This window comes from Neoarius graeffei, chromosome 14 (genome assembly GCF_027579695.1).
Source record: "Neoarius graeffei isolate fNeoGra1 chromosome 14, fNeoGra1.pri, whole genome shotgun sequence".
Lineage (NCBI taxonomy): Eukaryota > Metazoa > Chordata > Actinopteri > Siluriformes > Ariidae > Neoarius > Neoarius graeffei.
In genome coordinates, this window is record NC_083582.1 from 61,081,132 (window position 1) to 61,097,577 (window position 16,446).

Here is a 16,446-nt window from a genome sequence, read left to right on the forward strand (position 1 = left end):
ATTTCACTGGTCGAGGGAAGCATGGATTCAAATAAATACCAGCAAATTCTGGAAGCAAACATCACACCATCTGTACAAAAGTTGAAGTTAAAAAGAGGACGGGTCCTACAATAAGACGATGATCCAAAACACACCTCAAAATCTACAATGGAATACCTCAAGAGGCCCAAGCTGAAGGTTTTGCCCTGGCCCTCACAGTCCCCTGACCTAAACATCATTGAAAATCTGTGGATAGATCTCAAAAGAGCAGTGCATGCAAGACAGCCCAAGAAGCTTGTAGAACTGGAAGCCTTTTGCAAGGACGAATGTGTGAAAATCCCCCAGGTGAGAACTGAAAGATTATTATCTGGCTACAAAAAGTGTTTACAAGCTGTGATACTTGCCAAAGGGGGTGTGACTAGGTACTAACCATGCAGGGTGCCCAAACTTTTGCTTCGGGCCCTTTTCCTTTTTTTGTCATTTTGAAAATGTAAAAGATGAAAATAAAAAATTGTTTTTGTTTAAAATATAAAGGGAATGAGTCATCTTTAACTTTATGCCTTTAACTTTTCACAGTAACAGCAATTTTGACCAGGGGTGCACAAACTTTTGCATACCACTGTATATACAATCATGTCAGTTTGTAATACAATGCTACCTGAGAGATTAAAGGTCAAAGGCATTCGATGTTAGTTTTGGCCTTGCCCCTTAGGTGCAGAGATTTCTCTGGATTCTCTGAATCTTTTGATGATATAGATTGTTGACATTAAAATCTATGAATTCCTTGCAATTGTACATTAATAAACATTGCTCTTAATCTGCTAGACTATTACGTAAAGCCATAAAAGCCTTTCGATTTAAACAAACAAACAAAAAAATCAGTGAAATTTAGTTCCAGCTGAAATTTGGTCATTGTGATACATGTTTATTTCTGCAATCTCTTTAAAAAAAAACACAGGCCATTTGCATACATGTCAAGTTATACAGTTTCCCCGTATTTTGTACGGGAAAATGCAATTTTTTGGCTAATACGGCATACACTGATTTTCATATGGGAAAATTACGTTTTGTATCAGAGATTTTTTCCGTTACTCCGAGAAAATTTTCTTAGCACCCACCATTTATTTTTTCAAGCACGCATGCCCAATGAAACGGAATTATTTTCCATTTATGTGGTTTTATAGTTGCAGGTGGTTTTCTCTGTCATTTAAGTCCATCGGCTTGGACTGCCCAGACTTCTGTGATGGCTGCAGAAGTTATGTTCTGCCAATTTCTCGTTGAACACAACATCCCCCTGACTGTGGCAGACCATTTTTCGCAGCTAGTGAAAAAAAAATGTTTCCTGATTCAAAGACTGTACAGACAAGCATTTGTGTGTGTGTGTGTTTTTTTTTTTTTAAGTTTTTACTGTTTGCATGTAGGAAAGCTTCCTCCATTATGATGATAATTTCGGGAGGCGATACTGGGAGTCGCTGTTTATACAACGGCAACTGTAGTTACCCGGCAATTTCTGGTTTCGCTTCCCTAAACATTTTAATTGCTGATAGACATTATATGTAGACACAGATGACCAACACTCGTTACTACCATCAGTCGTCAGTAAACTGGAAAAGTATTGAATGAAGAGTAATGGTGGTAACGACCGTTGGTAACCTGTCTCTAAAATGTGTAGTAGGGGATGGAAGCAATTTAACACCATCTACATGTTTGCCGTGCTCTGATTTTCTTTTATTGACCAGGAAAATAATAGCTGTATATTGGGGAAAGGTCTTCGATGTAAAAACTGCTCTGGGTGTTGCCAGGTTTCCAATGGTGAAACAACTCTTTACTGCTTTGCTGTGCCTCCAACATAGCAATACAGATAGTGAGAGGGCTTTTTCATTGGTTAGGAAAATTCATACTGAGGACAGAAAAAATATGGCTGCAGACACATTAACTGCATATCTGCAAATTAAAATGAACCGTGATGAGGAGCTACAACTGCTACCCAAGCAGTGAGATTATAGCTAGTGCCAAATCTGCAACATCTTTGTACAACAAAGAACTCTCCAAAAAGGAATAAGATTTAAATTCTTGTTATAAATTACTGGGAAGATTTTCAATTTAACTTCATAATTTATTAATATTTTCACTTATCCTTGTTTACATAATATACTTGATGTGGTTCAGTCATCTTTAGTTGGATCGAACACTGCTTGCGGTGTCAACACTTTTTTCTCAAATGGAACTTTTACTAACCTTCATTTACTGTTTGACATGATTACATATAATTTATTACATGTAACCTACTATTTTAATTAACATACCTACTTAGTACTGCTGTTATATTTCAAGTAATTTTCTTTGGTGGAATGTAATATTGTAGGTGATGTCAACACTTGTCAAATAGAACTTTGTGTAATTTTTATGAACTATTTAATATTAATACATTTCATTTGCAAAATTTACATCAATAATTCCGGTATTACCGATACAATGTATATTAAATAAAGTTTATAGTTCAGTCGTTCTCTTTAGTAGATAATTGTTTACTTGACTGTACATATAGTCCTTTTTAATTCAGTTGTTTTCTCTGGAATCTAAAATTTATTTTTATTCAGTACATGCTTATTTGATCCCTTTAACTTGATGCAGTGTGATAAATATGCCTATTACAATAGGAGTGTATAATGTGGAATAAAACAATCGGTGCTTTGGATTATATATTGGAATTTTTTCTCGTGTATAAGGGCTCATGGGTGTATGTAAGGGAAAAGTACAGATTTTGTAAGGGCATGGGTAACTAAAGGTTGACGTGTATACATTCGGTGGCTGGGAAGTTATTTAATTTGAAGGGATTCCCTCGCAAATAATGTGCATGAAATCGCTCGCTTTGCGCAGTCAAGCAGACAGACAAACAGTCTGTGATTTACCTGCTTCTTCTTCTTCTTTTCCTTCTTGTTTTGGGTTTTACAGCAGCCGGCATCCAGTGTTGCATTACTGCCATCTACAGGTTTACCTTGACTGTGCACTGACAGTTCCATCATTCTATCACTAAACAAACAGCTGATCACACTAAGGTGCTCGCTGACCGCCAATATTTATTAGTTTGGTCCTGCGTTTCCTTTCCTTCACAACATAATGTCTTTTCTTCTCGCTTTCTGTTACTGTAGTCGGTCTTTCACGTTTCATTCGCATCCTCCTTTTTCAAATTTGTATCCCATAATGCCTTGCGTGAACAGGGAAAGCCCACCATGTGATGCATGACATAGTATCTTGAATTGGGTCATGGTGAAGCAGCCAAAAATAGTGCAGAATTTAGGGCCATGTGGCCCTAAATTCATTAATTGTTCTATTTTAAAAAACTTAATAAAATTGGAAGTCTGTGATTCTAATTCAGTAGCTTTCGGTCCATTCAACAAAAGTAATTGGGTGTCAGGGAAAATTCTTTTTATGACCTACACTTGAAAAATCTGAAAGGCAGTCTAGCTTTAAATAATATAGTATATGTTACATATGAATAATGTTCTGAAATGCCACAATAACAAGTGTGTGTGTGTGTGGGGGGGGGGGGGGGGGGTTAGGGTAAGCTAAGAAAGACAGAGAAAGGCACCATATGGGTCCTCTCCAAATCACAGTCATAAACCAGCCTTTAATTTCTTTGTGTGTGAGTGGAGACAAATATTCTCCTCCGCAGAGACAGCAGAGCAGCTCCACCAGGGCCAGAGATCAACCAGCAACCGTTAAGGCCCTCTATGTGGTCGAGTCACAATGGCCAATTCTGATTTATCATCACTGCATTTAGATACAGAGCGCAGCTGGTGTTCAGAGCAACATTTTTCACCCAATGTCCTGCATATCTGTGTTATTACCATGCTGCTCTGTAACTTGTACATGACCAACCTGTGTGTGTTTTGTGCCCTTGTACATGACCCGACAGCTGGTCCATTCAAATTCTTGGAAGGGGGCTTTTTTAATAAAGATCAATCAATTATGTTCCCTTCCTTTCTTTCTCTTTGCTGCCAGGCTCTTGTTGGCTGAATAAAGCTCTCAGTCGCTTTCCTTTCAAGGCTTTTCTTTCACATTTGATGCATCATGACAGTGTGTTATAACTCTTACAATACAGACATTTCTCTTGAAAGAAAGAGATTTTTTTTAAAGTGTTGGGTTGTTGTTGTTGTTTTTTTCCCGGATCTCAAGCAGTTATATAATATAGAAAGTATGTGTTTGGAAAGTTTAGAACCTGAACTTTATTCTGGACAAGCAGCAGAAGTTGGTGACAGTGATGAAGTGATGGGCATGGGGAAGAGATAGTTAAAGGAATACGTGTTCTTATACAACAGCACTGCTCAATTCTCACAGGAGGGTAATAACTCTTTCACAGGGACTTGTATAGCAGACACTCCACATAATCTACAGCTAAAAAGAAGCAGATTAAAAAAGGTGTTATTTTTTCAGCATAGAAAAAATGTAAAATCATTGATATGGTGAAGGTTTTGACAAGGAGACTTTTTAAAAAAAAAATTTTAACATTGATGGAATGGAGTCTCAGGTGTCGATGCCGTGTAACACTCAGGATGTTTTTCATCCTGGAGAGTCTTTAGGACAGAGGATTTTATACGTTCTGGGTTCTCAGTAACATGACAAGCTTCGATTTTTATTTACAACTTTGAGAGAGAGAGAAAAAAAGAGAGCCTGGTGAGGGAAAGACTGCTTATAACTCCGATGTTCCATAACATTATCTCTATTAACTATAAAATGGTTAAGAAGTATGAAGTGTTGATCATTAATTACAATTTGCAATTGTTGATAAGCTGCTGTTGTACAAATGTTTTGGGAAGTGCTGTTACTGGAAAATAATCAACCTTGGGGTGGTAACAGTAACTCTGCTTTGTGTCGGCTGCATCACACGACCCCATTATTGTTTATTTTCCTATCATTGACTTGCAAGTGACGTCAAAGCAAAATAGAAACCCGGATGTCGGCCATGTTGGTGGATATACAAATGCGGGGTCAAGCGACATTCCATACAAAACATAGTCACGTGTGCGCGACTCTTTGTTTTTCCACTGCTGTAAGCGTTCTTTTAGCTATGCCATATCTTTGTGCTGTATATGGTTGTGGTCACAACAGTATTTGTGACCGTGGCACGTTCCAATTTTTTAGAATTCCGTCCGTGATTCGGAAAGAGGGCGAGGAAACTCTGAGGCTTAGTACAAAGAGGAGAGGAGACGAGGGGATCAGGACACTTCGTCCAATGATCATTTCATCCAAATCCTTTTTCATACACACTATCAATAATTTTATTTTTCAGGTATTCCGGTGTTCGCGAATGAAAGCCCTGCGAGAGCGCTGCTCAGCGCCTGAAGATTTAACATAATCCAGCTGGCTTTAAAAATTAATAACTCTGCCAGGGGAGCTCACAGCGAAGCCAGATTTTACAGTCACCTCTCTCTAAGCCTCCCCCTTCGATAGAGCATGGTCTCGGGTCAGTAGGACTGCGCCTTGGCCCGGGATTCACGAATGAAGCTCCCGCGAGAGCGCTGCTCCACATCTGAAGATTTAATATAATCCAACCGAAAACATAGACATGCAAGCGAGCAGCCTGCAATGACAAGGGAGTTAACTCATCCCAGGGTCAGCAAGTGGCACGGGCCGATGTGGTTACTACCCTTAGTACGCTTTTTAGTGTCGAAGCTGCTTTGGTCAAATTCCACTGAGAATTCCTCCTTGAAATATAAATTGATAGTGCATATGAAAAAGGCTTCCGACGAAATGTCTTAACTATTGGACGAAATGACCTGTATTCGTACTCGATGGTCGGTAGAAGCATCTTATCTTCAGAAAAGTCTGACTTTTTAAAATAATATGGGTCAAACCCACACATATCTATTTTCTCTTTGTATCGAATCTTCGCTCGATCGTTCAAATCGTGGTAATACTGAGAAAATTCAGCATTGTTTACAGACACACTTTCAGCGGCTGCCATCCTAGTTCCTTTGTATATCCACCATCATGGTGGACGCTCATGACGTAGCGCATTTTGATCACATGGTTGCAAGTCATCTATAAGCAGGTCCTGTTACATCTTATTCCTTACTTAATGGTGTTTTGATCTGTCAGATTGATGGCCGCACACTTTGTCCAGCTCATATCCTATTTCAATATGTTTAAAGGATCAGACACGGATGGTAAACAATAGATTATCACAGTGGGATACTGTCTCTGAATGGCTCCTTATCAAAGAACCATCACGTTAGTCACTGTATTGAAGTGGTAACTGGAACCATTGGTTGTTCCTGTTAAACAAGTACCTGTTATAGTTAAAAAGGTGCACAGTTAACCGTCTTGTCTTTTGTACTTCATTTTGAAACTTACGGTACAGGGACAGTGGGTTGTGAGTTTAGTAGAATGCTCATAACTGTAACCATACCTCCAGGTAAGACATGGAGACGCTGTACTGCATGTCATCACTGGTCTCTTCGATAGCTTTGAACAGGTCATTTAGAGTTCGGACATAGATGCCAGGCTCCTTATCGGTGCCCAACATAGTGTAAGTCTTCCCACAACCTACACACATACAAAATCAAAATTACAAAGTTAAATATACTGATGTACAGACATACACTATAAAGCCAAAAGTACCGGTATATGGACCCCTGACCATCACACTTATATGTGGATGGTACACAACTGTATAGAATGTCTTTCTATGCTGCAGCATTATATTTTCCCTTCACTGGAACTAAGAGTCTCAAGCCTGTTCCCTGTGCACAAAACAAGGGCCCTGAAGACATGATTTGCCAAGTGACCGTGCACAGAGCCCTGACCTCAACCCCACGAAACGCCTTTAGGATAAACTGGAATGCTGAATGCACCCCAGCCCTCCTCCCTCTGCCTCGCCTCACTAATGCTCTTGTGTCTGAATGAGCAAATCCCCACATCACGCTCCAAAATCTAGTGGAAAGCCTTCCCAGAACAGTTGAGGTTATTAGAACAGAAAACAGGGGCAATCGATCTGGAATGGGAATTTTCAAAAAGCACATGTGGTAGTCAGTTATCCACAAACTTTTAGTCATATAGCGTACTCCTGTATTATACAGGGTGGGCCAAAAGTACAGTAGGTATACACTGTTTTGTGTACTGATATGTGTAAAGTGTATACCTACTTTCAGCCCACCCTGTAATTATGTTTTAAACCAACCATTTCTATATAATTTATTTAGAGAGAACATCTGTTTATGAAACTGGCACAGTGAGTCCAAAGGTCCTTTCCTGTTGTTCATGGCCATGTTTTATATATATCCTGAGCCTTTTATAGGCAGCTGTCAGACAGGCAAAGCCCTTATGCTGGCTTTAGAGATGGACGGTGATTAAAATAGCGAGTAAACAGGAGAATAAATAGAACGCTTCCTCCATAATAAGATTCATTTAATCACATCCAGCGTAAACAGTGGATTTAGCAGAGTATCTACAGAGTAGTGCTTTCAATTTCAATTAGTACAAGACAAAACTGACCATGAGTGGCACAGTGGTGTAGTGGTTAGCACTGTCGCCTCACAGCAAGAAGGTTCTGGGTTCGAGCCCAGCGGCTGGCGAGGGCCTTTCTGTGCGGAGTTTGCATGTTCTCCCTGTGTCCACGTGGGTTTCCTCCAGGTGCTCCGGTTTCCCCCACAGTCCAAAGACATGCAGGTTAGGTTAACTGGTGACTCTAAATTGACCGTAGGTGTGAATGTGAGTGTGAATGGTTGTCTGTGTCTATGTGTCAGCCCTGTGATGACCTGGTGACTTGTCCAGGGTGTACCCCACCTTTCACCCGTAGTCAGCTGGGATAGGCTCCAGCTTGCCTGCGACCCTGTAGAACAGGATAAGCGGCTACAGATAATGGATGGATGGAAAGCTGACCATATAATTAAAAATTGATGAATGTTTAAGCTCTAAATATATCAAGTTCTAATGTTATCTCCTGAATCTCAGCCCAATTTGGGAGCACCACTTCTTCATTCATCATTTTCTGTAAGCCAATCAGAAAGCGGAGCCAAGTTTTCTAATTCACACCACTGTGAAAATGAAAGATGTAAATGTCTTGTGGGATTAATTTGTGTTGCAGTTTTTGCTTTCCTTTCATAATGCTGGCTAATTTTTCATGGTAAGTTTTTTAAAAAGCAAGGTTATCTGTTTATCTTGTATTTTTCAAGTTGGGGGTCTGTTTGGTGTTTAAAAGTACAATTTGTTTCTTGACTTATACTAGTGATCTCATTTGAAATATAAAAATAGTGATTTACAATATTGTCATGCAATCGCTCTCGTTAGTTTTATTGTTTCAGGCTTATGTTTACATTTTTCTGGCCCCAACTCCTGTTGTCACAGACCGATATACCCTGTGTGCAGCTCAAGTGGCTAGTATAAAGCTACACAGAAACTTTATAAAGCAAAGACAGTTTTCATCACAGAGACCAAGCAAGCCAATTAATGTCATAAGGTTTGGAAGTTCTTAGAAGCTCATGTGTTCTTAGAAAACTGGATGTCTCCTTGGCTTAATAACCAGAAAACATTAGTTTCCCTTTAGAAAGACATGCATGCACTCATTTCCTCGTACGGAATAAAGGACTATACACTAACCTGTGGGTCCATAGGCAAACACAGTGGCATTGTATCCTGATATAAGGCCCTCGATTAACCCTTTTGTAGTGGCCCTGTATACCTCCTCCTGTTCACAACACACAGGGAAGTTTCTGTCTTTATACTCAGCTCTTATACCATACACACAGATATTACAATGCAGAAAATATTAGATATGCTTGATTTTATGCTTGATGCATGCCATGCAACTCGTGCTCACACATTCAAATTAAGGCCTACCTGTGTGGCTGTGTAGTCAAAGGCCACATCAAACATGTATGTCTTCTCCCTGGAACGATGAGCTCGCAGGATGTCGTCTGGATCCTCCAGAGGGTCCATCAGCACTACCATCTGAGAGAAAGCGAGAGAAGAAATGGATAGAAAAGGGTTATTTTCAGTTTCACTAACTGATAATGAGGGAAATTTAAAGGAGTGAACAGTAAACAAAAAATCCGTCAAATCCACATAAAGATTTAGAAATGTTATTCACTGACAGGCGAAGTGAATAACTTTGATCATCTCACTACAATGGCGCCTGTGAAGGGGTGGGATATATTAGGCAGCAAGAGAACACCAAGTTCTCGAAGTCGATGTGTTGGAAGCAGGAAAAATGGGCAAGCGTAAGGATCTGAACGAATTTGACAAGGGCCAAATTGTGATGGTGAGATGACTGGGTCTGAGCATCTCCAAAATGGCACATCTTGTGGGGTGTTCCTGGTACACAGTGGTTAGTACCTACCAACAGTGGTCCAAGGAAGGACAACTGATGAACCGGCGACAGGGTCATAAGTGTCGAAGGCTCATTGATTTGCATGAGGTATGAAGGCTAGCCCATATGGTCCAATCCCACAAAAGAGCTACTGCAGCACAAAGTGCTGAAAAAGTTCATGCTGACTAAAAGAGAAAAGTGTCTGTTTGGCTGCCCATGACCCTTTTGCCGGTTCGCCGGTTGTCCTTCCTTGGACCACTTTTGGTAGGTACTAACCACTGCATACCAGGAACACTGCACAAGATGTGCCATTTTGGAGATGCTCAGATCCAGTCATCTCACCGTCACAATTTGGCCCTTGTCAAAGTTGCTCAGATCCTTACGCTTGCCCATTTTTCCTGCTTCCAACACATCAACTTCAAGAACTGACTGTTCTCTTACTGCCTAATATATCCCATCCCTTGACAGGTGCCATTGTAACAACAAAATCAGTGTAATTCACTTTACCGGTCATGGTTTTTAATTTTATGGCTGATCGATGGATAAGATAATATAAAATTAAAAAGTTATTAAAATTGTATCTGACTTGAATTTATATTAATATAAGGTCATTGAATTGTCTGCACTGTAAAAAATGATTTGTTGTTTTAACTTAAAAAAGTTAGTGTCCGGGCTGCCTTAAAATTTTGAGCTCATTGAAATTAATATACTAAGTTAACACAATGAGGCGAACAATTTAACTTACTATATGAATTTCAATGAACTCAAAATTTTAAGGCAGCCTGGACACTAACTTTTTTACAGTGTGACAGCTTTATAAGGTCCCAACACACACACACACACATAATATATATATATAATTTTTAAAGAAAAGTGATTCAAGATTCGGGTATCAAGTGACACAAGCATCATATTCAAGAAATTTGTTTTTCAGAGACTAGAGTAAAATACAGGATTTTTAAAATTATATATATATATATATATATATATATATATATATATATATATATGGGGCGCCATGGTGGTGTAGTGGTTAGCGCTGTCGCCTCACAGCAAGAAGGTTCTGGGTTTGAGCCCAGCAGCCAGCGAGGGCCTTTCTGTGTGGAGTTTGCATGTTCTCCCCGTATCTGCACGGGTTTCCTCTGGGTGCTCCGGTTTCCCCCACAGTCCAAAGACATGCAGGTTAGGCTAATTGGAGGCTCTAAATTGACCGTATGTGTGAGTGTGAATGGTTGTTTATCTCTAGGTGTGTCAGCCCTGCAATGACCTAGCGACTTGTCCAGGGTGTACCCTGCCTCCCGCCCATAGTCAGCTGGAATATATTTTTTCTCTTTCTTTTTTTATTTGAATAGTAATGTTCTGAGTAGTAATTGTTCTGAAAGTCCTAATGAAGACCAGAAGAAAAAGCTCACACAATGCACAAATAATTCATTAGAAGGTCTTTAGCTCTATAACACCTATAGCCTGAGTCATTATGTAAAAGCCACTGGTTTGATTATGAAGCGCAGAAGTGAATAGTTCTTGCAGAGAGAGTAAATGCTTGCAGGCCTATTAGTAGGACACGCTGTTCTGACTATTCTCACAATTATCTTCATTTAGACTCGCATATTATGTCCTGGAGTTGAATGGAACGTTATTCAAAGCAGATGCAACACCAAGCAACAAAAAAGGAGCTAGTTATTTTATAATAGAGAATAATATGTCCTGTTACATTCTGACCTCATTATCAGATCTGAAAGTGTGTCTTTAATGCAGCTGTTGATTATTGTAATGTCATTGTAAACCAGTGGCAAATATTACTTTTGTTGAGTTGATGATGAGCTTCATAAGCTTGTCGTGTGGCCTCTTTTCTGCAGATTATTTTCTGGAAATTATGCTATTGGAAGGAAAAGGGTCATGAAGCTCAAACCTTGTTGTGTCAAGAGCTGTACTCATGCTGGAGTGCTGTAAAGCCCACTGCTCGGGCTGCAGCTGCCTGTGACTGGCCGACACTCAGCCCCCCCAATCGTTTGATGAGCTCTCAGATACACACACTGCTGCTTTGAAGCCTATTGTTTGAAATGCACAAGCGGAGATCTGACTTTTAAAAGAGCACAATTAAAACATCAAACAAGGCAAACTCAAGTCTATAAAAAGCGGATGAAAACTGAAAAGTAAAACGTGAAATGAGGAGAGGACTGCACCCTATTGAACTGAGTGAAAAAACTTTAAATATATCCAACAGTTACACTAAATCTCATCTCATTATCTCTAGCCACTTTATCCTGTTCTACAGGGTCACAGGCAAGCTGGAGCCTATCCCAGCTGACTACGGGCGAGAGGCGGGGTACACGCTGGACAAGTCACCAGGTCATCACAGGGCTGACACATAGACACAGACAACCATTCACACTCACATTCACACCTACGGTCAATTTAGAGTCACCGGTTAACCTAACCTGCATGTCTTTGGACTCATCTCATCTCATTATCTCTAGCCGCTCCATCTTTCTACAGGGTCACAGGCAAGCTGGAGCCCATCCCAGCTGACCACGGGCGAAAGGCGGGGTACACCCTGGACAAGTCACCAGGTCATCACAGGGCTGACACATAGACACAGACAACCATTCACACTCACACCTACAGTCAATTTAGAGTCACCAGTTAACCTAACCTGCATGTCTTTGGACTGTGGGGGAAAACGGAGCACCCGGAGGAAACCCACGCGGACACGGGGAGAACATGCAAACTCCGCACAGAAAGGCTCTCATCGGCCACGGGGCTCGAACCCGGACCTTCTTGCTGTGAGGCGACAGCGCTAACCACTACACCACCGTGCCGCCTACACTAAATCTAACATATCAATTACTTTAAAGGAGATACGCAGACCCATGGCCTCACTTATTGTTTATAAATGCCTTGAGACCTCAAGAATGGCACAGGAATAGTTTTAAGCGTCAACAATAAATCTAATATGGTAATTTTTACGATTAAAATGATTCATATAGGTAGCGGTCTGAGTGAATGTCCTTGATATCTGTGACATCACTGCAGGAAGTCTATCGGTCTCATCGCCATTTTCACTATACTAAAACACAGAGCTGACTGCAACTTCGAGCTTCCATTTTGAGCTAGTTTATGGCCATGCCACGTAGATGTGCTGCTGGCCGGTGCAGCAACACAACAGAAAGTGGATTTATGTTGCATTCATGGTCCAAGAATGTTCAAACTGCAGAGATTTGGACGCGTTTTGTGAGAAGTTCACGGGCACATTGGGTGCCTACGAAGCGGTCTCTCCTCTGCTCTGCACATTTTACTGAAGACTTGTACGAGACCTCTGATCTGTTGAGGAGCGTTGGCTATAAGCCCGTATTGAAAGAGGATGCAGTACCAACGATTAAAGGAAAAGAAAAGTACAAGAAAAAGAAAGTAAGTTCAGTTGCACCAGTTCTCCCAGAGTGTGAGCCGAGGATTGTTGCTAAAACCCAGGACGGAACAGAACGGGACGTGACATATTATTGCTCAGGCAGTGATCTCCCCGCGGTTGTTGCTAAAACCGGTGACGTCCCGTCCCAGGTTAACTCCACACAGAAAGGCCCCCATCGGCCACTGAGCTCGAACCCAGAACTTTCTTACTGTGAGGCGACACAGCTAACCACTACACCACCATGCCGCTCATGTTGAAAAGTTTTTTTTTTTTAATGTATGCTGCTGTACTTTAACTTCTGTTGTTTTTCCAGCCCTTATCCCTTCCTCAAGAGGCTTAGCCTTTTGCCAGGCTGCCATTGTAAATACAAATGTGTTCTTAATGACTTGCTGTTTAGGTTAGATTATAAATAAATAAATAACCCAAAGTTATTGTTTATGATGTATTTGAGCAGGGGGGGTTTTGTCTCTACATATCCTCTTGTGTCCTACAAGTCAAAAAGGTTTTGCTGTGTGTATCTGGGCATCAGTGACAACAGCAGTACACTATTAATGTATGTGTTTGCATGTGGATCAAATATTATGCCTTCAATAAGGATCACGGTCCTGTTCTTCACCATATGGCGTGTTGTGTGTCTGTTAAGAAACCCAGCACCATACACCCACACCCACACACACTGACTGAGACAGCTGCACAGTGGGTCCTTTGGCACCACTCATTGTGTTATGTTCTCCACCCAACTCTACATTACAGTGCTTCTGATTAGCTTAATTGATTACTGGAGCTTATTGTTTATTAAAATATTTTCCATAATGGGCATTATTGTCCGCTCAGGCTGTCAGAATGTGTTTGATTCTCTCACTACTACAGAAACTTTCTAAAATGTTTATGTATCTGAATGCAAAAAGTCTATATTGAATCCGTATTGGAATATTTAACATTCTACGTTTGATGTAAATACTAAAAATCATTTGCAGTTTCCTTAAACTTTTGGCAAAATGAGCCTTGTGTTGCTTGACTGAGAACAAAAGATTTAAATAAACACACTCCATATAAATGGACTGACATGCTTATGAATTCTCTCATCTCATTATCTCTAGCCGCTTTATCCTGTTCTACAGGGTCGCAGGCAAGCTGGAGCCTATCCCAGCTGACTACGGGCGAAAGGCGGGGTACACCCTGGACAAGTCGCCAGGTCATCACAGGGCTGACACATAGACACAGACAACCATTCACACTCACATTCACACCTACGGTCAATTTAGAGTCACCAGTTAACCTAACCTGCATGTCTTTGGACTGTGGGGGAAACCGGAGCACCCGGAGGAAACCCACGCGGACACGGGGAGAACATGCAAACTCCGCACAGAAAGGCCCTCGCCGGCCACGGGGCTCGAACCCGGACCTTCTTGCTGTGAGGCGACAGCGCTAACTACACCACCGTGCCGCCCTCCTTATGAATTATGTATTTTATAAATTATGAAAAGTAACAAATTACTTAGAACAATTAGTTACCCCTTTATTGTAGATAAAGCTCAAACTGTGTTCTATTGAGCATAAATGAATGGGGTTTTTTTATACTAGCATTTATTATGAGATAATGAGATGAGATTTATTATGCTCCGGTAAAATGTTATGTTCATAGTGAGTGGGAGAAGGAGGAAGGAAGGAAGGAATCCCATCTTACTTTTCTTTTAGATATGCAAAGTGGGGTTTGAGGGAGCCACAGCAGAAATCTTTACTGTGCCATCAGTGCAGAAATTAAGTGGACCATTGAGCAAGCCATTTAGCTCTCAACTGCTCAGTTATATGCTTGGAATGCACTCTGCTTCACTTGTAAAATGCTTTGGATAATACTGTACAAATTACATTACATTAATGACTTTTAGTAGACGCTCTTATCCAGAGCAACGTACAACATACTCAGAGTAGCCTGGGGAACAGTTGGGGGTTAGGTGTCTTGCTCAAGGGCACTGCAGCCATTCCAGGGAATCAAACCAGTGACCTTTTGGTCCCAAAGCTGCATCTGTAACCATGAGGTAACGGCTTCCCCTGTGTCATTGCAAATAAGATATGACTGGCAAAAGCACTCACAATATTATGCTGCTTCTTTAACCTAGTCAAAAAACGTTCACTGAATACAAGCATTATAACAATTACATAACAATTATTATACCCAAAAGTCTGTGGACACCTGACCATCACATCGATATATGGTTCTTCTCAAACTCTTGCCATAAAGTTGGAAGCATACAATTGTATAGTATGTCTTTGTATAATATATATAGGATGGAACTAAGAGACTAAGAGCATACAATTGTAAAAGTATGTTTTTGTATGGGTAGTATCTCACTGGGCTGCGACAATCTGCGACTAGTTGGAGACACAACAATTGCGATAAAATACATGAATTAGCGACAATTTTTACTTGGAATCACATTGAATTGATATTCGCATATTTTATCGCAATTGTTGTGTCTCCTAGTCGCAGGCTGTCGCAGCCCAGTGAGATACTACCCATACACTCACACTTCCTGTCTTACTGAAACTGACTTGAGAAGGGTTCGTGACGGCTTTGCGACACCAGCGACGCATTTGCGGCTATTTTGAGAGAAATGTTGTCGCACGAATTTTTTGAACATGTTCAAAATTTCAGCGACAAAGAAGCGACACTTTGCGACTCATGCGAGGAAATTGAGAAGCCCCGCGAATATTTCAAGACACTTTTGAAACTCTCTCGCGAATGACGTTCGCAATTTGTCGCAAGCTGTCGCAGCCCAGTGAGATACTGGCTTTATACATTTTAAGATGGAACTGACAGACTCAGACCTGTTCCAGCATGACATTCATGAAGACATGGTTTGCCAAGGTTGGTGAGGAAGAACTCACTGTCAGTGGTCTGCACAGAGCCCTGACCTTAACCCATTTGGGTTGAACAGGAACACTGACTGTGCAGACTCGCCGGACATCAGCATCTGACCTCACTAATGCTCTTGTGACTGAATGGACAAATTCCAGCCATGCTCTAAAATCTAGTGGAAAGCCTTCTCGGAAGAGTGGAGGTGATTATTATGGCCAGGAGTCCACAAACTTTTGGCCATATATTATATTTATAAAAAGTGGGAAATTATGGCTTTTGTTATTGACATTTACAGAAACTTTTTTTTTCTGACTCTACAAACTCATAAACTATCTTTCAAGTGATATGATGGAAACAAATTTATTTATTTATTATTTATGTACAGGCAACTTGGGACATGTAACTGTAATATAAGCAGCAATCTTATCCAGGGCAACATTATATTTCGACATGACTTATTCATTATGTGCATGACACTCATTCTGTTCTAACTGAAGAGAAGTGCTGATCTGTTCTAGCCTAAAGAGAGGGCTAAACCGAGGAGAGGAAGGGAAACGGGTCAAAATCTGTGGAGGTCCTTCTAGATAGGGATCCAGAGAGAAAGTTAAAATCTCTGTTTTCTACCTGTACTCAAATGAGAGAACGCTCACTGTATTAGGCAGCACAACTGCTCTTCTGATTAATTCATGTTTTTATAAAGCTACAAAATGAGATGGGAACTGAAGTATGACAAGGCCATTGAGGCATGACGACGCTGTCGACAACCCAACAACCCATAAAAACATTTTCAGCCAAGCTGAAGTCCAGCCCATGTGTGTCATATGCTCAAATTTGTTGCTAAGGTTTCAACACACACACACACACACACACACACACACACACACACACACA

At 40.7% G+C, this 16,446-nt stretch overlaps 1 protein-coding gene across 3 annotated transcripts in view; it reads right to left on the reverse strand.

Annotated features, from left to right (window-relative positions):
• The window catches only part of kif19 (kinesin family member 19), a 120,681-nt gene that overhangs the window by 39,927 nt on the left and 64,308 nt on the right, over window positions 1–16,446 (reverse strand). For all 3 annotated transcript variants that reach the window (XM_060940166.1, XM_060940167.1, XM_060940165.1), the window contains exons 3-5: window positions 8,821–8,931; window positions 8,581–8,668; window positions 6,392–6,528 (exon numbers count right to left, since the gene is read on the reverse strand). In XM_060940166.1, coding sequence (XP_060796149.1) covers window positions 6,392–6,528; window positions 8,581–8,668; window positions 8,821–8,931 — 336 coding nt within the window. The remainder of the gene's footprint in view (window positions 1–6,391; window positions 6,529–8,580; window positions 8,669–8,820; window positions 8,932–16,446) is intronic.